General features: G+C 54.5%; 2 protein-coding genes and 1 non-coding gene across 15 annotated transcripts in view; 1 reads left to right on the top strand and 2 right to left on the bottom strand.

Annotated features, from left to right (window-relative positions):
- Positions 1-774: 774 nt before the first annotated feature.
- On the bottom strand, positions 775-4,955 carry KREMEN2 (kringle containing transmembrane protein 2). Of its 4 annotated transcripts, none has more exons than XM_029221311.1 (9): positions 4,543-4,955; positions 4,130-4,304; positions 3,303-3,394; positions 3,080-3,204; positions 2,726-2,879; positions 1,951-2,283; positions 1,761-1,883; positions 1,600-1,678; positions 775-1,354 (listed from the first exon to the last, which is right to left on the bottom strand). In XM_029221311.1, the coding sequence occupies exons 1-9, from the start codon at positions 4,634-4,636 to the stop codon at positions 1,144-1,146; spliced, it is 1,386 nt and encodes a 461-aa protein (XP_029077144.1). In that variant the 5' UTR covers positions 4,637-4,955; the 3' UTR covers positions 775-1,143. The 4 variants fall into 4 exon arrangements, with proteins under 4 accessions (XP_029077144.1, XP_029077145.1, XP_029077146.1 ...); XM_029221312.1 differs by having other exon boundaries at positions 2,726-2,762; XM_029221313.1 differs by lacking the exon at positions 1,600-1,678.
- A 6,618-nt stretch (positions 4,956-11,573) lies between these two features.
- FLYWCH1 (FLYWCH-type zinc finger 1) overlaps positions 11,574-26,260 on the bottom strand; it is a 30,042-nt gene continuing 15,355 nt past the window's right edge. For 5 of the 10 annotated variants that reach the window (XM_029221461.1, XM_029221466.1, XM_029221463.1 and 2 more), the window contains 5 exons: positions 25,956-26,219; positions 22,072-22,341; positions 20,858-21,130; positions 19,628-19,700; positions 11,574-12,686 (listed from right to left, as the gene is read on the bottom strand). In XM_029221461.1, coding sequence (XP_029077294.1) covers positions 12,551-12,686; positions 19,628-19,700; positions 20,858-21,130; positions 22,072-22,341; positions 25,956-26,219 — 1,016 coding nt within the window. In that variant the 3' untranslated portion in view covers positions 11,574-12,550. Of the gene's footprint in view, positions 12,691-19,563; positions 19,701-20,857; positions 21,131-22,071; positions 22,342-25,955; positions 26,220-26,260 lie in introns of those variants that run through there. The other 5 variants (XM_029221467.1, XM_029221468.1, XM_029221469.1 and 2 more) reach the window with 4 other exon arrangements.
- On the top strand, positions 17,234-17,306 carry TRNAW-CCA. Its single transcript has one exon. It is a non-coding gene; the product is annotated as a tRNA-Trp (tRNA).

The raw sequence follows: 26,260 nt of genomic DNA, 5'->3' as shown, positions 1-26,260 counted from the left end.
ATAATATATGCGGTCCCAGTCTCATTTGCATGGGGTGCCTGTTGGATTGGGACCCGACGTTCTGGGTCCCGGTGGCTCGCGTTCCCTTGCAGTTTGCGCCCGGGCTTTTCGCGCTACCCCCAGGTTGACTCACCCTTGGGCCTTCACCCTCCCGGGCACAGCCCCTCCACCCTGCAGCACCCCACAGCCCGGGCTCTGTCCAAGGTGCTGCCGACCCGGGATTTTCGGACGGGTCAGGTCTAGAGCCGGCGCGCCCCTACTCCACGGGTGATATCTCCACTCGCCCGACTTCCCCGGAGCGCAGCAAGGCGTGCCGAGATGCCCGGGCCTCTAGGGGTGTGCCTGACGTGCCCGGAGCCTTCCAGTGAGGCCCTGCCCTTCGGGCCAGGCTTCTTCGAGCTTGGGCTGGGCCAAAGTCGCTCACTGTTCAAGCCAAAGGCGCATCTTCGGCCCCGCCCAGGACGGGCAGGAAACGGAGAGGGAGAGAGGGCAGGAGGCCAGGGAAGGAAGTTCAGTCCCCACCAGGGTTCATCCTAAATCAGGTCCACGAAGGCATCCCTTCTTCTGCTTAACCCTGCTGACAACCGGCCTCCACTTCCTCCCCTTCTCCAGGACCCCGCCCACTCATCCTTCCGCCTCCGCGGTTCCTCTGCATTCCAGGCTGCTACACGAAACTCTTTGCGATGAACGCCTTTCACTTGCATGTACACAACCACTCTTGGCACTGTACCCTCATAGCTCTTCCCACACATAAGAAATTCCGGAGCCCTGTACCAAAATAGGTCTTTTATTCAAAATCTATGATTAGTCTTTTGACCACTTTTGTTGACCTCTCACATTTCACTTTGGGCAGCAGTCCAGAACCACCCCAGAAGGGGCTCAAAGACCCAGGTATCCAGGTTTATGAGGGAAGTCGAATTCCTCTTGCCCTTTGGCCTTGACCATCTGGACCCCGAGGGTCAGGTGAAGTTCCCAATAATAGCACCAGATGCTTCCTGTCCAACGTCTGGCCTCCTTGAGATGACTAGAGGCCGAGCTGCCAAACTTCAAAGGGGCAGAAGGCCAAGGTAGGCAGTGTGTGGCAAAGGGTCTCAGGAGTCTATCCCGCTGCAGGAGGGTCCAGTGGACCCTGGGGGTCCCGAGTCAGAGAGCAGAGATGAGTGAGCGCAGGGAACTCTGGCTGGAGGCGCTCAATGGCCGGTAACTCGCGGTTAGACTCTCAACCTGGGGGTCCCCAGGAGGACAGGGCAGGGCGACCCCTCGAGGCCGGCGGTACCAAACGGCCCAGCTTCTTGCGGGGTCCCGGGAAGGCCCCAACGCTGGGGGCCCTTTACCCGGAGCCAGCAGGCAGCTCCTAGAGAGGGAGCAGACGTCAGCCGAACCCCCAACCAACCTCACCTCCAGCACCTTGCTTCGCTTGTGATCCGACGCGTCCCTCGAACGCGTGATCCTCGTCCCTCGAACCCAGGAGTTCCTTCCAGCCCTGTTCCCGTCGTGGGCCCTAGCTTCCCACCAGGGCCCCCCACGCCCCGGGGCACCGGGGTGGGGCGTCAGGCTCCCGGCAAGGTCCGCCCTCAGGTCCTGCCCCAGAGCGCGCACCGTCCGCGCAGCAGGCGCAGCAGCGACAGCAGCAGCAGCAGCAGCACTGAGACGGCCGTCACCGTCAAGAAGACCTGGGCTGCGGGCACACGAGTGCGGTGAGGACAGGGCTGGAAGGGTCTGTTCCCCAAACTCTCTCCCGCCTCCCACGTCCGTCTCACCCCCAATCGCGGCCTCTGGAGCCCCAGGCCGGGGGCTGCAGCTCACGTTGGCCCCGTCGGGGGGCCCTGCAGGAGTCTGGGCCGAGCCCTTGGGGGGCGCAGGGTCGTCGGCGTCCTGCAGCCCTGCGGAGAGGGGTGTGAGGCAGGCTGGCGGGGGAGCGGGCTGAGGGGGGACGCGGCGGGGCCTCACCGCGGTAGGTGAGCGCGAAACCCTGCGCATGGCCGCGAGCGTCGCTGCGGAAGGTGAGCAGCAGTGCGACGGAGCGCAGGCGCAACGGCCCCGGCGGCGGCGGGCGGGCGCCGTCGAAGGCGCGGAGCAGGCTGCCCGAGGCGGCGTCGCGCAGCTCCAGCTGGTCGCGCGGGTCCGCCAGCTCGAAGAGGCGGAAGGTGAGCTCCAGCGCGGCGCCCGGGGGGCCCAGCGCCCAGCTACAGTTCCGGTCCGGCCCGTACTCGTCCGGGAAGTCCGGGGAGTAGATGACACCTTGAGGTGCAGTCCAGTTCCCCTGGCAGGAGCCCACGGACACTGTGGGCGGGGCCGGCGGTCAGAACCCGGAGACCGGCGGGCTCCTCCTTCTACATAGAGCCCCGCCCCTTCCCAGCTAGGCCCCGCCCCAGACAGACCAGCCTCATCTTCGGACCCCGCCTCCACCCCAGGTTCAGCCCAACTCCCTCCTCCGACCCCGTCCAACCCCTTCCATAGGCCCCGCTGTCAAACTATTAATTCCCTCCTCAAGTCTCGCCCTCAAACAATTCCTTTCTCACGTCCCGTCCTCAGACCCAGACCCCTGGCCCCAGGTTCAGCCCAGTCCCGTTTTCGGGCCCAGTCCTCAACCCAATCCCTTTATTAGGCCCCGCCCCCAACCTACCGCCTTCCCTTCCCAGATCCCGCCCCCTGTCACGGCATCGCTGAGTCTCACTCAGACTCTTCCCCTCACCCGGGCCCCTCATCCCTGCCCACTCCTCGCCTTCGTAGATGCCCAGGCGCCCATCACCGCCGCACAGCTGGCCGGGGTGGCCAAAGCAGATCTGGTCACAGTCGGTGGCCGGAGCCGGGCGTCCCCGGGCCAGGTCGCTTTCAGAGCCACAGAAACAGGCGTAGCCAGCCTCCACGCCCGCCAACTGGGACCACAGACTGGGTGACCACCGAGACAGGGGCTGGGGTGGGGGTGGGGTAGTGGGAGCCAGGGGTTGGGGTCGGAAGAGGGAATCGGGCTGGGGGTTCAGAAATTAGTGTCAAGGTTTGGCCTCAGAGTTCGAAGTTGATTTGGTCCTGAAGTCAAGGTCAGGGGTCACCACCGGTCTGGGCAGGTGGGCAATACCTGGTAGCCCTTCATGCGGCAGAAGCGAAGGCACACCTGGACCGTGAGCTTTGTTGAGGTGCCGCTGGGGCCGCTGAGGGCCGGGGGTGCCCCGGAGTCCACGAAGCAGCCCAGGTACCCAGGCACTGAGGGGGCAGCAGAGTCAGGCTCAGTGAGGCGCCTCCAAAAGCGAACTCTGCCCAGGCAGCCCGGCTTCCACCCTTGTCCAGCCCGGCCCACTCACTATGACACGTGGGGATATCGCAGTAGCGCCAGTAGATGCCCTCCTCTGTCTCGGCCACGTAGCACCATGGCTGCACATCACCATCTGGGTTACTGTTGGTACAGGAGAAATAGTTGGGATCCTCCTGTCCCAAGAATGGCAAATTCCAGCCCTGACCCACGGCTTATTCTCAAAATGGCCACCGTGTGTGTTCGAGCAAATTCTGGTTTGCCCACCAGAATGGATGTCGACTTCCGAGTGTACGGTGGGAAGTCATTAAAGGGCCCTGGGGGCTGATTTTAGGTCTTCAGCTGTTGCTAGGCTATGAAGACTTTGAGGCCATTTGTAGTATTAGTCCTCCACCCAGCCATGGGCCTCAGCCAAGTCCCTTGTCTTGGAATCCTGCTTTAAAGCAGAAGTGATGAGCCCTAAGCTTTGCGGTTCAGCAGGGAAGTGTCCTCCCGCGCAGCTCGGTCCCTGCCGCTTCAGACCGAAACTGTGGCTCTGAACCCCCAATCCCTCCGTCACCACCAGTAGATGTGTCTCAAAAGATGTGAGCCAAGGGCCCGGCCCCTCACTCCAGGGCTTGCCCTATGACTACGCCACGCCCTTATGGGCGCCTTGAGTGCCCAGGCCTGACCTGAGGCTCTGCAGAAGTTATGCGCCTACGGCCCAACCCAGGTCAGAAAAGGTTCTACCCCACGCTTAAGCCCCGCCCCCAGGCCCTCGAGATGGCCCCTGTGCCCGCCCAGCAGAGACCTCCGCTCCGCCCATGCCGAGGCCCAGCTCCGGGCCAACGCCTGTAATAGTGCACCCAGCTCCGCCCCAGCGAAGGCCCCGCCCCTCACCGGCAGAAGTTGTGCGCGCCCAGCCCCCAGCGGCCGTGGGGGTCGCTGGCGCTGCTGTAGCTGTGCTGCTGCGTCTGGTCCCAGTAGAGGCACGGGCGGCCAGCCCCGCGCGGGCCTGTGCGGTTCTGGTGGCCGCGGTAGTCTGCGCCATTCACCTGGAAGCACTCGGACAGGCCTGCACGGCGACGTTGGGGCCTGGGAGGTCCTGACCCTTGCCGGGCATCCTCACCCCACACTCCGATGCCAACTCCCACCCAGCTCCCCAGCCAGCGCCCCCGGCGCCCACGGGGCCCTCGGGCTGCTCAGCTGCTGCCACCACCTGCTCTGCCCCCTCGCCAGTGGGACTCGGGTTCTAGGCGCGGAGGCCGAGGAGGGAATGGTGACCTCGGCCCAGTCGCCGGGCAGCGACTCACCTGGGTTATGCAGGCTCCCAGCTGAGGTCCCGCGTGGCAGCAGCAGCCGGAGCAAGAGAAGGAGGAGGAGGCCCTGCGGGGCCCGTGTCCCCATCGTCCCCAGCCAAGAAGAGGTCGCCCTGGCCCGCACAAGGCCCTTGTCGCCCCTGGGGTCGCTCCGGGGTCTCCCAGGAGGCCTGGGGGGCGTTGTCCTCTGACAGTCTGTCCTCGTCCCCGCTCTGCGAGGCGCTCTCTATCTGGGGCGGGGGGTGGCGGTAATATCTCCCAGGGGTATTTGCCTCCTAGGGTTTCTGGCCCTGAAGGCGTCTCTCTGCCCCGGCCCCTACTGGGAGTCTCCCCGGGGGGACGAGCTCTGGCCAGGGATGTTCTCCGTCTCTGCCTCTCCGGGCTTGGGGTCCTGCCTCGGCTTCCACACCCGCCCCCTCCCTCTGCCTCTTGCTCTCTGAGTCTCCCTCGCCCAGGTCTCCGACGCGCTGTCTCCTACCCCCCTGGCGTCCCTCCCCACGGGTCCCTCCCCCCCCCACACCGAGGCAGGGAAGCCCCGCCCGAGACTGGAGCGGAGGCAGCAGGTCCAGACACCTCCCACGCCCGCCCCCCATCTCTGGGACCCTCTGTGTCCCGGAGCGCGCCTCCCCTCCCTTCCTCCTCTCAGGGTCGGTGAAGGTTCCTGCGGGAGCGTGTGGAGGAGGCCCGGCCAGGCTGGTAGACAGAACGACCCTAATGGGGGAGACACAGGACCCTCTCCTGAGGCCACACGTCCCCGGGGCACCCGGAGTCCCCAGCTCACAGACACCCTTGAATAAAGTGCAGGCACGCTCTCCCACTCAGTCACCCATTCATTGTGAGACGCTCACACGCACACCCTCTTTCGGATCTTCACGCCTCTCCCTTCCCAGGTCCCGACGCCTCTGGCCTGAGGAAGCGCCACTCCCTGCCCCCGCACCCGCCCCACGGGCTGGAATGGTGGCCACTCAGTCTGGGACAGGCAGGGGCAGCTGGTGTCTGGGGAGGAAGTCAGCTGCGCCCCTGGTCCCAGCCTGTTCCCTCCTCTCCTCCTCCTCTCCCTAGGACCCCCAGCCCAGGCTCGCCGGAGCCCTCGCAGCGCGATGGAATTCCCCCAGCGGTGCCCCCCCACCTGGCGGGGAAGGGGGAGGGGAGCAGGCCCAGGCAGGCGTGGGGGGAAATTCCCCGCCCCCTCCCCCTGGGCCCGACTCCTCTGAGTCCTCTGATCTCCCAGCAGCGCCCGCCGGCTGCCCCCAGGGCTTGGGGAGAGGCCAGCGCAGGTGCGTGGGAGGGCGGGGGCGGGGACCGGGAAGGAGATGGGTGGTGGCCTGGGGCCCAGAGCGGCCCGCCCGGCCCCGATATCTTGCCTCCCAGTCCAGCCTGCCCACCCCTCACCAGTCCCCCACCAGGCTGTCCAGCCTGCAAGGACCTGTCTCCGCTCTGTCAGTACCCGCCGTACTCCTCCCCCGCCCCAGATCGGGGGCGCAGAGAAGATTCTAGGAAAGCCACAGTGCTGGTGGTGGTGACTGGACCCGCGAAGACCTCGCTTCGAATGAGCCTGTGCCTCATACACAGGCTGGGGGGAGGTGTGTGTGTTGGGGAGGCGTTATCCCAACGCAGTTGGCTGGCTGAGGCTGGAGGCCAGTGCCCAGGTTGCCTCCTGGGGGGACCCTCTCAGCTGCCACGCTGGCCTGGGATCACCTCCCAGTTTCCTGGCCCTGCTGGGCAATGGACTGGGAGTCTCACCAGCGCAGGCTAGCCCAGTGCAGGGAACCCATCTAAGGAGGGAGTAGTAAAACCCATGGACCTGGACCCCTTCTCCCTTCTGCTTGTGAGCTTGGGGGCTGCTGTGGCTCCGTGGCATTGTCCTAGGCTCTGGCCCAGGGATAGCATCCTGGGGCAGCAGGCCTGGGTGATGGGGGTGCATGGGGAGCCTTGCTCCCAGGAGTCACCTGAGAAAAGGGTGGGGTGGGGGACAAAGACGACCAGGACCCCTCGTGCAGAAGGAAGTTCAGTGGTGGAGTGGAGGAAGAACTGACCCCTTTTCTGGCAGGAGGGTTGACTAAAAAGGGCTGTCCATCTGGTCCACTGTACTTTGGGCCCCCACTGCCAGGCTGATCTCCTGCAAAAGGGGTATTGGATGAAAAGAAGGGGGTGCTCAGTTCCAGGACTCAGGCACCAAGATGAGAGGCAGTATCCCCACTGCAAGCTCCAGTCCCAGGTGGCTCACAGAACCTTGAACTAAGGAAGGCCTGGGCTCTCGCCCCCACCACTTCCGGGGAGTTCAGAAAGGCTGCCTGCCGAGGGACCCATGGTCTCAGTCAGGACCTCCCCCTGGTCTCCCCGCAGCAATGGTACCACTGTCGTGGGAGGGCTGGGTCCCTACTGCCTGGCCCCTACCTGCCCCCTGCCTGTTTACTGACCCTGGCTCCTCCAGCTCCTGCACAAACAGCTGAACTTCATTTCCCTGCTTCCCTTGCATTAGGTATAGCCACAGGAGTGAGCTCTGGCTATGAGGCATGGGCAGGAGTGATGCCTCTCACTCCTCAATTCTCAAAGAAAGGGCCCATATCAACAGCATTGACATCACCAGGGAGCTTGTTAGAAATGCAGATTCTCATACCCCACTCCATGCCTCCTTCATCAGAGCCTGCATTAACAAGATTCCCAGGTGTTAAAGTTTGAAAAGCACTGATGTAGACCCCTGCCAGGTCTGGTCTACAATACCCTCAGTTTCTATCTCCTTCATTCACCAACTAGATGGAGGGGATACCTAGGGCCTAGGGGAGGGTGGAAGGAGCCAGATTCCCTAGCAACCTTGTAGAAGGAGCCCACCAACTAGAACTATCAGCGTGGGATTCTGCATGAGTGGAGAAATAAATATCTATGTGTTAAGCCACTGAGATCAGGGGCTTGCTTGTTACAGCAGCTGGCACAACTTACCTGGACTGATACATTCCCCCCACCCTCATACAGTTCTTGTCTCCAAGGCTGGTTCCTCTGAGAGCTGGGAGGGAGAATGTTCCATGCCTCTCATTTAGCTTCTGGTGCCTTGTTGGCTGTCACTGGCATTCCCTGGCTCATAGAAGCCACTAATCACCCCAGTCTCTGCCTTCACCTCCGCATGGCATTCTCCCTGTGTGAATGTCTGTGTCTGAATTTCCCCTTTTTATACGGACACCAGTCATGTTGGGTTAGCGGCCCAACCTACTGCAGTAGGATCCCGTCTAAACTAATCACATCTGCAACGACCTATTTCCAAATAAGGTCACATTCTGAGGTACTAGGGGTTAGGATTTCAACATGTGAATTCTGGGGGGACACAATTCAACTCATAATGTGTTACTTATTTCTTGTCACTTTTCCATCCTTGCTGCTAGTTCTCTAGTCCGAGCCACCACCATCTCCTACTTGGACTAATAGCTCTCTCAACTGAGGTCCAACTCCCCATGGTTACCCTGAACAGCCCTTCCAGCAGCCAGAGTCTTTTTTTAATGGGAGAAGGCTGAGGGGCTGTTCTAGTGCCCTCGGAGCCCTCAGGGGAACAGTAGGGTGCGCAGCCAGGAGAGGCTGGGCTCTGCAGAGCTGTGATGAGGATGCAGCCTGAGGCTGGCAGCCGCCCTTACCTTTGTCTCCAGAGACTCCCTTGGGTACCTCTGGCTTCTGGTCCTTGAACCAGGTAATCATACCTGATATGGACACCTGGGACAGAACACCTGGGGCAGGTGTTGTATGCTGGGGTTGCATTTTAGAAAAGCCCTTGGCTATCATGGGGACAGATTGCAGAGGGGACACTGGATGCTGCAGTGGTCACAAAGGTGAAGGGTTGGGGCTCTAGGTGACTCAGGGGCCTAGGGATGGGGATGTTTATTTTTCTATTATTTTTTTTTTTTTGTGGTCCACGGGCCTCTCACTGTTGTGGCCTCTCCCATTGCGGAGCACAGGCTCCGGACGTGCAGGCTCAGTGGCCATGGCTCACGGGCCCAGCCGCTCCGCGGCATGTGGGATCTTCCCAGACCGGGGCACGAACCCGTGTCCCCTGCATCGGCAGGCGGACGGACTCTCAACCACTGCGCCACCAGGGAAGCCCGGGGATGTTTATTAATACAAGGATTGACTAACAGTCTTCTTTACCATATGTGTGCCTTACTAGTGCTATGGACTGAATGTTTGTGTCCCCCCCAAATTTACATGTTGAAACCCTAATCCCAATGTGATAACATGAAGAGGTGGGACCTTTGGGAGGTGTTCCGGTCAGGGTGGAACCCTCATGATGTGTTAGTGCCTTATACGAAGAGGCCAGAAAGTTAGCTAGGCCTACTCCCCTTCCGCTCCCCATGTGAGGACACAGTAAGAAGTTGGCCAACTGTAAACCAAGAAGAGAGCTCTCACCAAAACTCAACCATGCCCGCACCCTGACCTCACAATTCCAGCCTCCAGAACTGTGAGAAATAAATGTCTGTTGTTTAAAATCCCCCCTCTGGGGCCTATGGTATATTATGGCAACCTGAGTGGACTAAGACACCTGGATTCCCCAAATTCTCCCAGCACCAGAGGAAGGAACCCCATCAGCCTTAACACATAGGGAAAGAAACCACAGAGGCAGTGACTTCTAATGGGTCTGAGGTTTCTTTTCGGGGTGATGAAATGTTCTGGAATTAGATAGAGGTGACAGAGGCCCTACTCTGAATGTACTAACAGTCACTGAATCATACACTTGAGTCGGTGAACTCTATGGTGTGTGGATTGTATCTCAATAAAGCTGTTACTAAAGAAAGAAAGAACTAGGCAGCGTGGCACTGGTGGCACTGATAGCTGACGGGACCTAGGGACAGGCAGGGCGGTGTTAAGGACGGCTCTGGGTTTCTACTTATGTGGTGGAGCTGTCAGAGGAGGGGGATGATGAGGACACTCCCCTTCTCCACCTTTGCTGCTGGTGACCATGGGATATCCAGGGTCAAAGTCCTGGGGGCAGCTGGACACACAGGTTTGGTTGCAGAAGGGAGGGCAGAGCTGGGGCTGCAGATTGACAAACCGTGAACCCTGAAAATGGCTGGGCAGAAAAGGGCTGAGGTCCAGTCCCCAGAACACCAACCACCTTGCTTATCGGTTGGGTGGGAGCCAAGGAGCCCTCAAAGGAGATGCAGAGAACCTGGGAGCCACCTTCAGGTCTGCAGGGATTAAGGAGGGGCAGTCAGTGCAGGCGGTGAACTCTGAGATGCACCCGCTGAATTTAGTGACAAGGAAGTCCTTGGTGCTACCCAGCAGGAGCCATCTCGACAGAGGACATGGGGACAGGAGGCTGGGCTAGGTGGGCAGGGGGAGCTGGGCCAGGAGAAGTGTTTCAGTGACACTCATCTCACAACCCCAGGGACAAGACTGAGGGCTGGGGACCCTAGAGCCAGCCGCTGGCCCATTTTTAAAATTTGAGTAATTTTTGGCAGTCTCGCTGCTCCTTATGAACTTTTTATTTCAGATTTCATAATTGAGATGTTGTTGTGCCATCACCCAAAGAGACACAGAGATATATTAGTGGCTCCACGTGGTGCAGACATAGTGAAACAGGGTTTATTGGGGGAACTAGCAGCGGAGTGGAAATAGGGAAGGAGGAGGGCGGGACCACGCCCAGCTGTCGCTGTCCACCAGGGGCCAGCTTCCAAGAGGGACTTGCCTCTGTGCACTTTGCTCTGTGACAGGGATAGGGCAGGGGACATCTCGCTGGCTCTGGAACCGTGGAGGAAGTGGCTGTATGATGGGGAGCCTCTGGGGCTTGGTGGTGGGTGGTGAGTGGCCATGGGGCTACCCAAGGTGGCAGCAGTATCCAAATTCATGTCCATTGGGGAGTCCTCGGTCCGAGCAACATGGACCATCCACCTGCCCTCTAAGGTCAAAGCAGGTGCAGAGATGAGAATGAGTGGCTGGGCCCTGGTTAATGTGAGCATGGGGGCAGAGGGACAAGCCTGAGTCCTTCCTCTGACTCTGGGCCTGGAGCCCAGCCAAGGTGACAGGCATGGGACTCGAGATTTGGAGTCTTCTACCCTGCGCCCCGTGGAAGCCCTACTGTGGAGGGTGGGAAACCAGTGACCCTGCAGGCGTTTGGGTGACATTGGCTGCTGGGACTCGGTGCTTCTCTCCGGGCACTTCAGGCCTGTGTGAGGTTCCTCTTTGTGTGGGACTGAGCAGAGACCCAGCTGGTGCTGGCACAGACTTGACTGTCCTTTTAAGTTCAGGTGCCGTTCTATAAGTGTGGTCGCCTCCCGTGGATGTGCACATCTGTGGGTCTGGGATTGGGGTGCATCTGTTCCCACAGGGCTGTCTTTGGCCTTGGCCATGGGCAGTTCACTCTCTCGGGGCAGCGTGCTCCATGGCCAAGAGCACTGCCCGAAACATAGCCCCTGTGTTGCGTGTCCACTGCAGGCGGCCAGCAGCATGATGGGTCTCTTGGCAGGTGCCTGCCTCCTACCTGGGAGGTGGGCTGTCACGTTGCTGGACCATCTCCATGACTGCTGGCCAGGCTGGTGGGTGAGGGCCCCATGGAGCCGGTAGTCGGGTCAAGAGATGGGACAGTTACCTGCCTGGGAAGGTAGCCAGGGTCTTGGGGGTCAAGGTTGCCCTGGCTTGGGGGTGCCAGTTCCACTTCAAGCTTGCCACAGCTTATGAAAACAAGTCAGGGAGGACTTGGGATGAATCAGCAGAGGATCAAGGCCTCTCTTTCAGCTCCACGGGGGCTGGGGAATGGCCAGCAGAAGCTGCACTGTCCCCCCGTGCGCTGGGAGCAGACCCCTCAGCAACCTTTCCGAGGACTCCCACCACTAGGACTAGGTGGGTCCTAGTCCAGCGGGCACCTGGGCCAGGTGACCAGACTCTGCCCCAGGTGTGGAGGCTTCCCTCTGCCCAGCCAAACTCCATCACTTCCCACCACGTGGCACTGAGACATGTGGAGTGTATGCCTTTCTGGTGGCCATCTGTTGCTGCAAAGGGCATGTGGATGCACAGCAGCTCTACACAGTAAGATATAAAATCAGGTTTATTGCAGGAAATGTATAGGCAGAAGGACAGTGGGGGGTGTCTGAGCTGTCACTGTCCCATGGCTGGACGGCAGGCTGCATGGCCAGCTTGGTGGGAGGGAGCCTGCACCGTGTGCTCCCCCTGCAATTCAAGGAGCCCGCTGGGGAGGATGCGGCCCTGTTAGCAAGCAGCAGTCTCTGGAGTTCGTGGGGAACATGGGCTCACTGCTCCCTGCAGGCTGTCTCCCTGCCGTGCCATCAGACAGGAGAAGGGGTTGCGCCTGCTGTCATCGGGGTCTGCCTCTCCTCCTGCATCAGGCGAACGTGGGCGACCCCGGTGGAGTTTGCCCAGTGCTGGCTTCCTGCAGCCGTCAGGCTGGCTTCCAGGGCCTGAACAACACCTGCCCTGGGGATCGTGGACACTGGGTTTAATTTAAGTTGGAAAACAGCAAAGGGAACTCTAACAGAGGGTGTAGCAAGGCCTCTGGTTTCGGCCTGCTCTGTTAATGGGACAGCCACACCCCGGCAGCAGATGGCCAAGGAGCATGAAGGCCCACCTGGCACCTGCCCGGAAAACACCTGGGGTGGCTGGAACCGCAGGGGCAGCTCAGCCTGAGGAAGCAGGAACTTCCCCAAACGTGCCCCACCTTCGTCTTGAAGTGGCCTCCACGATGATTTTCCACATTGTGGAGCTGAAGCAGGACCACACCCAACAGGAAAGCCCTTGGCAAAGCCGTGGGCTCTGAAAACAAATGGGTATTTGCACCAGGGCAGGAGCAGGTGTCTTTGTGAACGATGCTTCCTTCCTCAGAGCTTTTGGTGGCCGTGGCCCTCCCCACGTCACTCCACGTCACACACAGCTGCGGGCCACCAGCTCCTGGGGCTCTTCTTTGTCGGCAGGGAGACACCATTGAAGCGTTCCTCCTGGGAGGCCTCTTGAGGAAATGTGAAGGCCGTGGATGCTTTGGAAGAGTGAAAGAGGTTTTGTCGAGCAAAATCTAACCGGGTGGGAAATGCCGGGGTTCTGTGTGGACCTGGAGCATCCTTGACGCAGGTGACACGTGAGGTTCCTCTGCTGAGTCCGGGAGGAGGCTGGCCTCATTGGGACTCACTGTCCAGATGTGTATCTTCCACCTTCCTGATGACAAAGAAACACACGTTCATGATATCCATGAAATCCAAACGTGGTGGAAAGAGATAATCAAGAAAGTTAAGGATTCCTGTAATCCCTTTCCCCTAGAGATCACCATCAACCAGATCATTTTTATACACACTCATATACATGCATCACAGCAGTTCCTTTAAAACGTGAGATTGGGAATTCCCTGGTGGTCCAGTGGTTAGGACTCTGAGCTTTCACTGCCAAGGACTCTGAGCTTTCACTGCCAAGGGCGCAGGTTCAATCCCTGGTGGAGGAACTAAGATCCTACAGGCCATGTGGTGTGGCCAAAATAAATAAATAAATAAATAACTTCATACCCTTTAGCTACACCCCCGAACATTCCTCACCCTAAGCAACCGCTAATTTAATTTCTTTTTTTTTTGATTTTTTTCTTTTTTTTTTTTTAACATCTTTATTGGGGTATAATTGCTTTACAATGGTGTGTTAGTTTTTGCTTTATGACAAAGTGAATCAGTTATACATATACATATGTTCCCATATCTCTTCCCTCTTGCGTCTCCCTCCCTCCCACCCTCCCTATCCCACCCCTCCCTCCCACCCTCCCTATCCCACCCCTCTAGGTGGTCAAAAAGCACCGAGCTGATCTCCCTGTGCTATGCGGCTGATTCCCACTAGCTATCTACCTTACGTTTGGTAGTGTATATATGTCCATGCCTCTCTCTCGCTTTGTCACAGCTTACCCTTCCCCCTCCCCGTATCCTCAAGTCCATTCTCTAGTAGGTCTGCGTCTTTATTCCTGTCTTACCCCTAGGTTCTTCATGACATTTTTTTTTCTTAAATTCCATATATATGTGTTAGCGTACGGTATTTGTCTTTCTCTTTCTGACTTACTTCACTCTGTATGACAGACTCTAGGTCTATCCACCTCATTACAAATAGCTCAATTTCGTTTCTTTTTATGGCTGAGTAATATTCCATTGTATATATGTGCCACATCTTCTTTATCCATTCATCCGATGATGGACACTTAGGTTGTTTCCATCTCCGGGCTATTGTAAATAGAGCTGCAATGAACATTGGGTTACATGACTCTTTTTGAATTATGGTTTTCTCAGGGTATATGCCCAGTAGTGGGATTGCTGGGTCATATGGTAGTTCTATTTGCAGTTTTTTAAGGAACCTCCATACTGTTCTCCATAGTGGCTGTACCAATTCACATTCTCACCAGCAGTGCAAGAGTGTTCCCTTTTCTCCACACCCTCTCCAGCATTTATTGTTTCTAGATTTTTTGATGATGGCCATTCTGACTGGTGTGAGATGATATCTCATTGTAGTTTTGATTTGCATTTCTCTAATGATTAATGATGTTGAGCATTCTTTCATGTGCTTGTTGGCAGTCTGTATATCTTCTTTTAAGAAATGTCTATTTAGGTCTTCTGCCCATTTTTGGATTGGGTTGTTTGTTTTTTTGTTATTGAGCTGCATGAGCTGCTTATAAATTTTGGAGATTAATCCTTTGTCAGTTGCTTCATTTGCAAATATTTTCTCCCATTCTGAGGGCTGTCTTTTGGTCTTGTTTATGGTTTCCTCCGAGCTTTCACTGCCAAGGGCACAGGTTCAATCCTTGGTGGAGGAACTAAGATCCTACAGGCCATGCGGTGTGGCCAAAATAAATAAATAAATAAATAAATAACTTCATACCCTTTAGCTACACCCCCCAACATTCCTCACCCTAGGCAACCACTAATTTAGTTTCTTTTTTTAAAAAAATATTTATTTATTTATTTATTTATGTTTGGCTGCGACGGGTCTTAGTTGAGTCACGTGGGATCTTTCGTTGTGGAGTGTGGGATCTTTCGTTGCGGAGTGTGGGCTCTTCATTGCAGTGCATGGGCTTCTCTCTAGTTGTGGCACGCAGACTCCAGAGTGCGTGGGCTCTGCAGTTGCAGAGCGCGGGCTTAGTTGCGCCTCCGCATGCGGGATCTTAGTTCCCTGACAAGGGATCAATCTTGCGTCCCCTGCATTGGAAGGCGGATTCTTAACCACTGGACCACCAGGGAAGTCCCTAATCTACTTTTTAACTCCATAGACTTGCCTATTCTGGACATTTCATAGAAATGGAATCATACAAGTTGTGGTCTTTTGTGTCTGGCTTCTTTCACTTATCATCACGCTTTTGAGGTTCATCCGTGTTGTAGTGTGTGTCAGTTCTTCATTCCTTTTTATGGCCAAGTAATATTTCATTGTATGAATGAACCATGTTTTATTTATTCATTCAACCATTAATGGATATTTTGGGTTTTCACTTTTTGGCTATTATGTTTAATGTTGATATGAACATTGGTGTACAGTTTTTTATGGACACATGTTTTCAATTCTCTTGGGTGTACAACTAGAAGTGGAATTACTGGGTGAACAAACACTCTATGCTTAACTTTTTTTTTTGGCTGCATCACGCAGCATGCAGTTTCCCCGACCAGGGATTGAACCCACCTCCTGCACTGGAAGTGCGGAGTCCCAACCACTGGACCGCCATGGAAATCCCTGTTTAACATTTTGAGGAACTGCCAGACTGTTTTCCAAAGTAGCTGTGCCATTCCCACCAAGAGTGTATGAAGGTTCCAATTTCTCCACATCCTTGTAAACACTTGTTATTGTCTGTCTTTTTGATTTAGCCATCTTAGTGGGTGTGAAGTGCTAGATCACTGTAGTTTTTGTTTTTTGTTTTTTTTTTGGCTGCATTGGGTCTTCATTGTTGTACACGGGCTTTCTCTAGTTGCAGTGAGCAGGGGCTACTCTTTGTTGCGGTGCGTGGGCTTCTCATTGTGGTGGCTTCTCTTGTTGCGGAGCATGGGCTTTAGGTGCGTGGGCTTCAGTAGTTGTGGTGCACGGGCTTAGCTGCTCCGAGGCATGTGGGATCCTCCCAGACCAGGGCTCGAATCCGTGTCCCCTGCATTGGCAGGCGGATTCTTAACCACTGCGCCACCAGGGAAGCCCCTCATTGTAGTTTTTTTTTTTTTTTTTAAATTTATTTATGTATTTATTTTTGGCTGTGTTGGGTCTTCAGTTCTGTGCGAGGGTTTTCTCCAGTTGCAGCGAGCAGGGGCCACTCTTCATCGCGGTGAGCAGGCCTCTCACTGTCGCGGCCTCTCCTGTTGCGGAGCACAGGCTCCAGACTTGCAGGCTCAGTAGTTGTGGCTCACAGGCTTAGTTGCTTCGCGGCATGTGGGATCTTCCAGACCAGGGCTCGAACCTGCGTCCCCTGCATTGGCAGGCAGATTCCCAACCACTGCGCCACCAGGGAAGCCCCCTCATTGTAGTTTTGATTTGCATTTCCTAAGGCTAATAACGTTGAACATCTTTAATTGTGCTTATTGGCCATTAGTATATCTTGAACTTCATAAAAGAAATAAAATCTTTGAAATAAAAACTGTCTATTCACATCCTTTGTCCACGTATTAATTGGATTATTTGTCTTTTTATTGTTGCGGTTTGCAAGATCTTAGTTCCCCAACCCGGGATTGAACCGGGCCCTGGCAGTGAAAACTCTGAGTCCTAACTGCTGGACTCCCAGGGAATTCCCTAAGAATTCTTTATATATTCTGGATACAAGTCCTTTAACAGATATGATTTGCAAATATTTTCTCTCATTCTGTGGATTGTCTTTTCACTTTCTTGATGGTATTATTTGAAGCACTAAAGTTTGTTTTTTTTTTAATTTTTTTATTTTTGGCTGCGTTGGGTCCTCGTTGTTGCGCGTGGGCTTTCTCTAGTTGTGGCAAGTGGGGGCTTCTCTTCACTGTGGTGCACAGGCTTGTCCTTGCAGTGGCTTTTCTTGTTGCAGAGCACGGGCTCTAGGAGCATGGGCTTCAGTAGTTGTGGCTGCTTTTTTTGTACAAAAAGGTAAGAGTGAGCAATTGTTATCACTTAGGGATAGTATCAGGGTCAAGTCCTGGAAACATCCTTGACCTTGACCCTGGAAGCTAAGGGTCAGCCTTGCAAGCAGGTTGTTCTAAGGACAGAAGTTGCAGGCCTGCTGCGTTAAATCCGTTCTGTACACAAGCTGTATGATATTGATTTATAGCTGGGAAAGCAATCTTGCATTCCTGGCATAAGTCCCATTTGGTCATGGTGTATGATCCTTTTTTATGTTGCTGGATTCAGTTTGCTGGCATTTTGTTGAGAATTTTTACTTCTATGTTCCTAAGAGACATTGCTCTATAGTTTTATTTCTTTTAATTAATTAACTAATTAATTAATTTATATATTTTGGCTCTGCCACGTCTCAGTTGAGGCACGTGGGCTCTTCATTGTGGCATGCATGCAGGATCTAGTTCCCCAACCAGGGATCGAACCTAGGGCCCCTGCACTAGGAGCACGGGGTCTTACCCACTGGACTACCAGGGAAGTCCCTAGTTTTCTTTTCTTGTGATGTCTTTGCTTGGTTTTGATAACAGGGTATTGCTGGCCTTACAGGATGAGTTGGGAAGTGTTCCCTCTTCTTCTATTTTTGGGAAGAGTATCTGTCTTCTTTAAATATGTGGTAGAACTTGGAACTTCCCTGTTGGTCCAGTGGTTAAGACTCCATGCCTCCAATGCAGGGGGCCCAGGTTCGATCCCTGGTCAGGGAACTAGATCCCACATGCCGCGTGGCCAAAAAAAAAAAGAATATATATATATATATATATAAAATGTATATAAGTATGTAAATAATATATATTATATCTATAAATATATATTATATATATATATATATAACATATATATATGGTAGAACTCATCAATTAAGTCATCTAGGCCTAAGTGGGAATCTTAGTTCCCTGGCCAGGGATCAAACTTGTGTACCCTGCGGCAGAAGCACAGAGTCTTAACTTGTGGGGAGTTTTAAAATGACTAATTCAATCTCTGTACTTGGTTTAAGTCTATTCAGATTTTCTATTTCTTCATGAATCAGGTTTGGTAGCTTTCTAGGAATTTTTTCATTTCATCTAAGTTATCTAATTTGTTGGCATGCCATTGTTCACAGTATTTCCTTATAATTGGTTTTTCTGGTCTAGCTAAAGGTTTGTCAATTTTGTTGATCCTTTCAAAGAAACAACTTTTGGTTTTGTTAGTTTTCTCTATTTTCTTTTTTTTTAACATTAAAAATATATATTTTATTTATTTATTTATTTATTTATTGTATTCTTGCCTGCGTTGGGTCTTAGTCGCAGCACACAGGATCTTTGTTGTAGCACGTGGGACCTTTTGTTGCTGCGCATGGGCTCTCCATTGCAGCGCACAGGCATCTCTCTAGTTGTGGTGCACGGGCTCCAGAGTGCATGGGCTCTGCAGTTTGCGGCATGTGGGCTGACTAGTTGAGGCGCATGGGTTCAGTAGTTGTGGCACGTGGGCTTAGTTGCCCCGTGGCATGTGGGATCTTAGTTCCCCGACCAGGTATTGAACCCGTGTCCCCTGCATTAGAAGGCGGATTCTTTACCACGGGACCACCAGGGAAGTCCCTACTTTTCTATTCTCTATTCCATTAATTTCTATTCTAATAGCTATTATTTCCTTCCTTCTGCTTGCTTTAGGCTTACATTGTTTTTCTTTTTCTAGCATTCTTTTTCGAACATGTAAGTTTGAGTTATTGACTTGAGATCTTTATTTTTTTATTATTTTTTAAAATTTATTTATTTAATTTATTTATTTTTGGCTGTGTTGGGTCTTCGTTGCTGTGTGCAGGCTTTCTCTAGTTGCGGCAAGTGGGGGCTACTCTTCCTTGCGGTGCACGGGCTTCTCGTTGCAGTGGCTTCTCTTGTTGCAGACCATGGGCTCTAGGTGCACAGTCTTCAGTAGTTGTGGCTCGCGGGCTCTAGAACGCAGGCTCAATAGTTGTGGTGCACAGGCTTAGTTGCTCTGCGGCTTGTGGGATCTTCCTGGACTAGGGCTCGAACCCGTGTCCCCTGCTTTGGCAGGCAGATTCATAACCACTGTGCCACCAGGGAAGCCCAAGATCTTTATTTTTAATTTTTATTAAAAAAAATTTTTTTTGGCTGCACTATGCAGCATGCGGGATCTTAGTTCCCTGACCAGGATTGAACCTGTGCCCCCTGCAATGGAAGCGCAGAGTCTTAACCACTGGACCACCAGGGAAGCCCCTCAAAGTATTTTCTAATCTCCCTTGTAACTTCTTTGAGTCACTGGTAATACTTATAAGTAGGCTGTTTAACTTTCATGTATTTGTGAGTTTCCCAAATTTTTTTGTCATTGACTTCTAATTTCTTTCCACTGTGGTCAGACAAAATACCTTGCATGATTTCAATCCTTTTAAATTTGTGGGGTCTGGGGACTTCCCTGGTTGTCCAGCGGTTAAGACTCTGTGCTCCCAATGCAGGAGGCCTGGGTTTGGTACACGGTCAGGGAACTAGATCCTGCATGCTGCAACAAAGATCCCCCATGCCGCAACTAAAGACCAAGTGCAGCCAAATAAATAAATAGATAATTTAAAATAAATAAAAAAATTTGTGGGGTCTGCTTTCATGGCCTAGCTATGATCCATCCTGGGGACTGTCCCACATGTGCTTGAGAAAGACGTGAATTCTGCTTTAGGTGGTGGACTCCTTCTTGCTCTGCATTCTCCCTTGGATCCCTTGGATCACTTGTTTTGAGGGCAGATAGCTGTCATGTTTGAGGGCACTCAAACAGCCCTAAGGAAATGTCTACATGGTGAGGAACTGAGGCCTCCAGCCCACAGCCATGTGAGTGAACAGGCCATTTGGAAGCACTTCCTCCAGCCCCACTCAAGCTTTCAGATGGGTGTACCCCCACTGACATCTTTCCTTCAACCCCAGAACCACCCCACCCAACCACTCCTGAAATCTCGACCCACAGACACTGTGACAGACAGTAAATATTTATTGTTCTTAGTCACTAAGTTTTGTGTAATTTGTGATTATGGTAATACAGTTACCCATAGCTCTGTTGGCTTTCAGGAGCACAAGTCTCGAAGCACAGTTGAACTTCAGGCAGAAGTTTTGTCTTTTCTGAGGAAGAAACATTGAAAACATGGATTAATAATTCTTTTCTTGTTGAAGCTGCCAGAGGCAAAGGCACACCTCCTGGAACGATGACTTCAAGGCCTTGAGGATGAAAACCAGGTGGAATGACTCTGATTGGGGGAGTCATTAGGGGAATTCTGGTTTTCTGATGCCAAAACTACCTATGCCTGGTAAAATAGACTGCTGGAGATCCTGAGTCAGTCTTCACCTTGTCACCAAAAAGACTGGGAGGCAACAATCTCAAAGATGGCATGCCCTTCACCCCAACAAAGGCAAACCACAGCGCCTCCTCCTTGGTTAAGCTGAACAGTGGCTTTCTCATGGAAAAAAAATTTTTTTAAAACAGAAATCAAGTTTCTTTTGTTTGTTTGATGCAACTTGGATTCATTCCCGTATTTTATAAGATGTGGCCTTTCATATTTCCATGAATTAATATGAGACACATAATGCTTTCTAAAGACTGGTTTTACTAGAAAAATGGTACAGATGAACCGGTTTGCAGGGCAGAAATAGAGACACAGATGTAGAGAACGTATGGACACCAAGGGGGGAAAGTGGCAGGGGGTGTGTGGTGGTGGGATGAATTGGGAGATTGGGATTGACATATACACACTAATATGTATAAAATAGATAACTAATAAGAACCTGCTGTATAAAAAATAAATAAAATAAAATTCAAAAATTAAAAAAAAAGACTGGTTTTACATTCTGTTTATCTGAAGGGAACCCATTTTCAGTTTGATACAGTTAATTATTTGCAAAACTATGTGTGTGTGTGCACGCACGGGAGCACTCATGTTTGCGTGTGCACACACATTAGTATATTCTTCTAGGGCGGTCTATATTTTTTCACCAGATTTTCAAAAGATACTACCACCCATAAAAAGTTAGGACCTCTTAGTATAAAAGAGAGGAAAAAAATGGCAGTTACAAGGGGAGTTGGTTTTAAGGATGGGACCAATTTAGGTGTGTTTCTAGGCTCAGGAGAAGGAGCCAGTAGAGAGGAAGCTTAGAAGACTGGAAAGGCGGGAAGACCAGGGAACAAAGGTACCCAGACAGTGCCTGTCGCCTGAGGTGTCTGAACCTCGGGCTGGCAGAGACCAAGATACCCACAGCTCTCTCGCCCCCACTCCTGTCTGTACCTGGGTCCTCCTGCTGGGCTGTGCTGGGGAGCCGCTCCCGCTGCCTCAGGGCCTCCAGGCCCGCCAGGTCAGGCAGGTGGCAGTGGCTGCGCATGACGGTCACCCGCTGGCCCTGGGTGATGGCCCGGCTGCGGCAGCCCATGCGGGCCTGGTCCCGGCACATCCAGTATACCTTCTCCCCGGCCGCCTTCTCCTTCCTGTAGAGGAAGGACTCGTACACCAGGAACCTGCCCCCGAGAGAGGTCCTCAGGAACTCCAGGGGTTGGAGGGTTTCTGGAAGGAACATGACGTGTGAGTGGGGTGCCTGGGCCGGGCCTTGGAAGCAGGGGACAGAGCCTGGGTGCCAGGGATGGAGACTGCTTCCTTTGTCCCACCAGCCAGCTCCAGCCAGGAAACTGCAGACCCCCCAACCCCCGCAGGTCCCTCTTTGGTCCCTGCCCTCCACCCCAGCCTGTGCTGCAGGGCCCTGGGGACTGAAGCTCAAGCCACCACGGCCCTGATGCCCTGGAGTGCAGACTGGCTGTCTGTCTGATGGCTGTAGTGCTATCGGGGAGGCTGGCCCTGCAGCCGCCCAAACACTGAGCTTTCCTGCAGGCCTCTCCTGACCCTGCTCGGCCTTCATGCTGGCTGGCAAGCAAGCACCCCAGGGCAGGGACTGGGCTGAACTGGAATACTCTGGAAGGGCCGTGGTTGGTCTGGACAGTGCACTAGGGGCCTCCCGGCTCCCTGTTCACCCTCCCCTTGGCCCGCTGGCAACCAATCAAATTCTCCCTTTTGAGACTTTTAAGACTCTGAACTGAAAGCTCCTGACATGTTGGGGCTGGGGTGGCTGAAGGCACTGGCAGGGGTGCGGAGGGAGAGGGGAGACAGAGGGTCCCCCAGATCCAGGAGCACTGCCCCACAAATGGGTGCCGAGCATTTCCTGCAGCTGCCAGTAATGCCACTGCAGCCCCTGGCCCCGTTTTCTCCAGTGGTCTGAGTGGGTTTCTCCCACTGACAGCGCATCCCAGATGAGGACCAGTGCCATTAGTGTGGAGTCCAGATGTGGCCCCTGCCCTAAGGGAGCCCACAGACCAGGAGGACAGACACCACTGGACATGGGCCACAGGAGGAATGTCCCAGCAGGCAGCCTCCAGCCTGTGTTCTGAGCTGTCCCCAGGGGCTGCTGGGCCAGCAGGGAGACCGGGGCCCGGCCCCTGCCATGCCCCTCTCACCCACACCTGAGCCTTCCCTCTGGGCTGGGCTGGGGAGCTGCTCCCGCTGCCTCAGGGCCTCCAGGCCCCCCAGGTCGGGCGGATGGCAGTGTCTGCGCATCACCATGACCCGCTGGCCCTGGGTGATGGCTCGGCTGCGGCAGCCCATGCGGGCCTGGTCCCGGCACGTCCAGTACACCTTCTCCCCGGCCGCCTTCTCCCGCCTGTAGAGGAAGGACTCGTACACCAGGAAGCTGCCCCCCAGAGGGGTCCTCAGGAACTCAGGGCCTCCTGGGGAGAAATGGGAGAGGGGGTCGGGGGAGGAAGAGCCTGGAGCCAGGCCTGGAGCCGAGGAATGAGGGGGGCCGTGACCCCGTTCTCAGAGCCTAGAGCAGCATGGCTCCTGACATGAGACCCACGGACCCCACCCCACGCTGCATCTACCTCCTCACAGCCCAGGACACAGGCCCCCCATCCCCCAGACTCAGCCTAGCCTGAGCTCCCAGGGCTCCTTTCCCAAGCCTGGGAGAGAAGGGAGGCGGGAGACTGGTGAGGTGGAGATCGCTGAAGGCAGAGTCCGTCTCCTCCACCTCGCGGCACTGCAGGAAGGCGGTGTCTTATCTGAGGTGCCGGCAATGGGATGGCACAAGGGCCTCTCGCCCCTGCTAAATTGGAGGAATTAGTGGACAGGCCCTACGGGGGATAAGCAACCAGGAGCGAAATGGGAGTTGCGTGCAGCCCCTTGTGCGTGGTGGGCAGTGGGGCTGTAGAAGGGTCCACTCACCCAGGGAGCCAGGCTGGGTGGGCTTTGACCTGAGGGCAGGAGGGGAGGCAGGGAGCGGCCTGGGCCACTGTCCTGACGTGTTGAGAGGGGGGACCCGGAAGGTGGCCACGCCCTTCTGCTCTGAGGACTCCCTTCCCGCCGCCCAGGCACCAGGACCACACAGGAGGGGTGGAGGGGGATTCGGGGGTCCGTCAGCACAGCAGCAGGGATGGCAGCCATAGTGGGGGGTTGGTGAGAATGCCCTGGAGAAGGGGGAGCCAGGGTGGGGGGTGAGTGGCCGAAGGGGAGGTATATGATGTGGGGCATGTTTCTGCTCCCCCAGCACCCAATGAAAATGTCCACTGAGGGATGAAAAAGGCACAGGGCGTGAGGCCAGAAATTCAGAGAGGAGAGGAGATGGCAGAGATGCTGACCCAGGTTAGACGCTGGGCAAAGGGGGTCACCTGGTCACAAACCTGGCAAAGCAAGAGCTCGCCCAGCCTCAGGGGGTGACTCTCAGAACAAGCAGAGTCCAGTGGCCAAGCCTAGGGAGGCCCGAGGTCCCTCCGAAGTAGGGGTCTAGGGCAGGCCCCAAACAGGGGGACTGACGAGGACTGTCTGCGTGAAGAGCAATGAGACAGGTGCCCGCCCTGGGGGAGGAAGAGTCTGGGGTGTTGGGGAGGAGGAGGAAGTCTGCACTGACATGAAACTCCCTGTTTCCCTGCCCAAGTCCCTGGAGCCGGCAGCCAGGCTGAAATCGCTGCAGGAGGTTGGTCCTAGGGCTCTGAGGCCTGGGGTCTCAAGGGTCGCCTGGTCGGCACCCACATACGGAGCGTGTGGGTCTCTCCTTAAACCTGGCTAAGGACCACTGGCCATGTGGGTCAAAGGTTCTCACACCATCTTACATGATGAAAAAGTCAAGACTCTTACACCAAGTATCACAAATGAGACCATGCAAAGCAATTTAAAGTGTATACAACAATCATTCCCCCTTTAGTTTTGCTGCTTTATACAACTGTGTGATCGACAGAAAATTGAATGGCATGTACCTGGCTGGAAAATTTCACCAGTTGACAAAAAAAAAAAAAAAAAAAGAGAGAAGCTTCACCTTGAATGGCAGAGACTAAAGAAACTCATAGAGAAAAGGTAGTTGGAGAAAACAAGGCCACTGCCAGAGGCTGGACGGCAGGGCCGCTGCACTCCTCAGAGGATGGAATGCAAAGGAGTTCAAATACAAGAGTGAAAGTTAAAAATTAAATAGAAGGACTGGAAAGCAAAATCAAGGAAATGTCAGAAAAATGGGGACTCGAAAGTCATTGAACATGAGGAAATTTTCACGAGTGAAGGACATGGTTTCCGGCCTGCAAAGGCCCCAAGTGCCCCCAGCAGAGCCAGGTACCACAGGGATGGAGACACGACCCTATACCTTCAAGCAAAGACCCCCTGTATGCACCTTGGAAAGATGCAGTCATTTGAGCACAAACACCAGACAACCATGGAAAAGGAGCCACAAACAGCCACACCTCCACTGCAGTGTGTTCCCACTCAGCCGTGGACAGATTTATAGAACAAAAGTGCAACAGTGGGGCTTCCCTGGTGGCGCAGTGGTTAAGAATCCGCCTGCCAATGCAGGGGACAAGGTTCGAGCCCTGGTCCGGGAAGATCACACATGCCGCGGAGCAACTAAGCCCGCGAACCACAACTACTGAGCCTGTGCTCTAGAGCTGCGAGCCACAATTACTGAGCCCACGTTCCACAACTACTGAAGCCTGCGTGCCTAGAGCAACAAGAGGAGCCACCGCAATGAGAAGACCGCACACCGCCATGAAGAGTAGCCCCTGCTCGCCACAAGTAGAGAAAGCCTGCACACAGCAACAAAGACCCAAAGCAGGCAAAAATAAATAAATAAATAATAAATTTATTAAATAAAAAAAGTGCAACAGCTGCCTCGAGAGGAGGGGGCAGTGGGTAACTGCTGGGTCCTTGCCGTCTCTGGTCGGAAGTCAACAGGAAATAAAAAACCAGTTGACAGCAATGGAAGGAAGCACGCTTTAGGGAAGAGGGCAGCAGATGCCCTAAGGAACAACGGAAAGGGGACTTCCCTGGTGGTCCCGTGGTTAAGGCTCAGCGCTTCCACTGCAGGGGGCATAGGTTCAATCCCTGGTTGGGGAACTAAGGTCCTGCATGCCGTTTTGCACAGCCAAAAAATTAAAAAAGGAAGCAAGGAAGGAAGGAAGGAAGAAAACAAAAAAATGAACAATGGCTGAGTGGTTATTCGGGGTGGGAGTTGGGGGTAAGGACGGGGTGAGGCTAGATCATCCCTAGGTACATAAAAGTTATAAGGAAATGGGATAAAAAGAGAGTCAGAAAAAAAAAATCAGAGATCTCGAGTTTGAGAGAATTTGAGGGCCAAAAAGGCTCTAAAGGCGACTCAGATGACTCAGAAAAGTATGGGACTGGGAATCCCCGAGGGAGAGCAGGGAGCAGAGGAGGCTGGGCCGAGGCTGCTCTTAGCAAGATGAGCCGGAATATGCACGTTATTGTGGCCACGAGAGTCAAACATAAGCACTGTGGGGCCGACAAAGGTGGGAGGAGGGGGGCTGTGGCCCTCGTCATAGAGCCCAGAGGGACGATGGTAGATGATCAGGCAGAACAGCTGGAGGAGAACAGAAGTCAATGACAGGAATGGGTCACCTTCAGCCCTTAAGCCACATCTGTAGGACGTGCTTATTACTGGGCACGGTGTCAGCCACCCACACTGGAAAAATGAGAAACCAGCTTGTGCAATTAGCTTTCTCTATGAATCCTATACATTCTTAAGAAAAAAGAAAGGATGAGAAGGAGGAAAGGGAGCCTGGGTTGATCAAGTGCTGCAGAGATTCTGGGCTGGTCTGAGCAGGAGAGTGAGGCCCACTGCCCAAGAGAAAGGGTGACGCCCCAAGTCACCTAATCGACTTGGGGATAAGGTGAGGTGGACCAGGAGGGGGTGTGGGGGTAGGGAGATGAGACAGGAGGGAGCTGTAACCTTCCAGAGGGTCCCCAGTAAGGACGGGGAGGATGCTTGCTGGAGGTCAAGAGGGAATGGGGTAGGCAGTCTGGGTCTTCTGACTGTCCCCTGAGGCTGCTCCCCGGTCTGGCCTACCAGAGCTCCCTCGCTGAGCCGTGCCAGGGCGTTTCTCTCGCTGCCGCAGGGCCTCCAAGCCCCCCAGGTCGGGCGGGTGGCAGTGGCCTCGCATCACTGTCACCCGCTTGCCTTGGGTGATGGCTCGGCTGCGGCAGCCCATGCGGGCCTGGTCCCGGCACGTCCAGTACACCTTCTCCCCGGCCGCCTTCTCCCGCCTGTAGAGGAAGGACTCATACACCAGGAAGCTGCCCCCCAGAGGGGTCCTCAGGAACTCAGGGCCTCCTGGGGAGAAATGGGAGAGGGGGTCAGGGGAGGGAGGTTGG

This window comes from Monodon monoceros, unplaced genomic scaffold (genome assembly GCF_005190385.1).
Source record: "Monodon monoceros isolate NGI ecotype Baffin Bay Population unplaced genomic scaffold, NGI_Narwhal_1 Super_Scaffold_13, whole genome shotgun sequence".
In the NCBI taxonomy this organism is placed as follows: domain Eukaryota; kingdom Metazoa; phylum Chordata; class Mammalia; order Artiodactyla; family Monodontidae; genus Monodon; species Monodon monoceros.
This window is presented reverse-complemented; position numbering and strand designations above follow the sequence as displayed.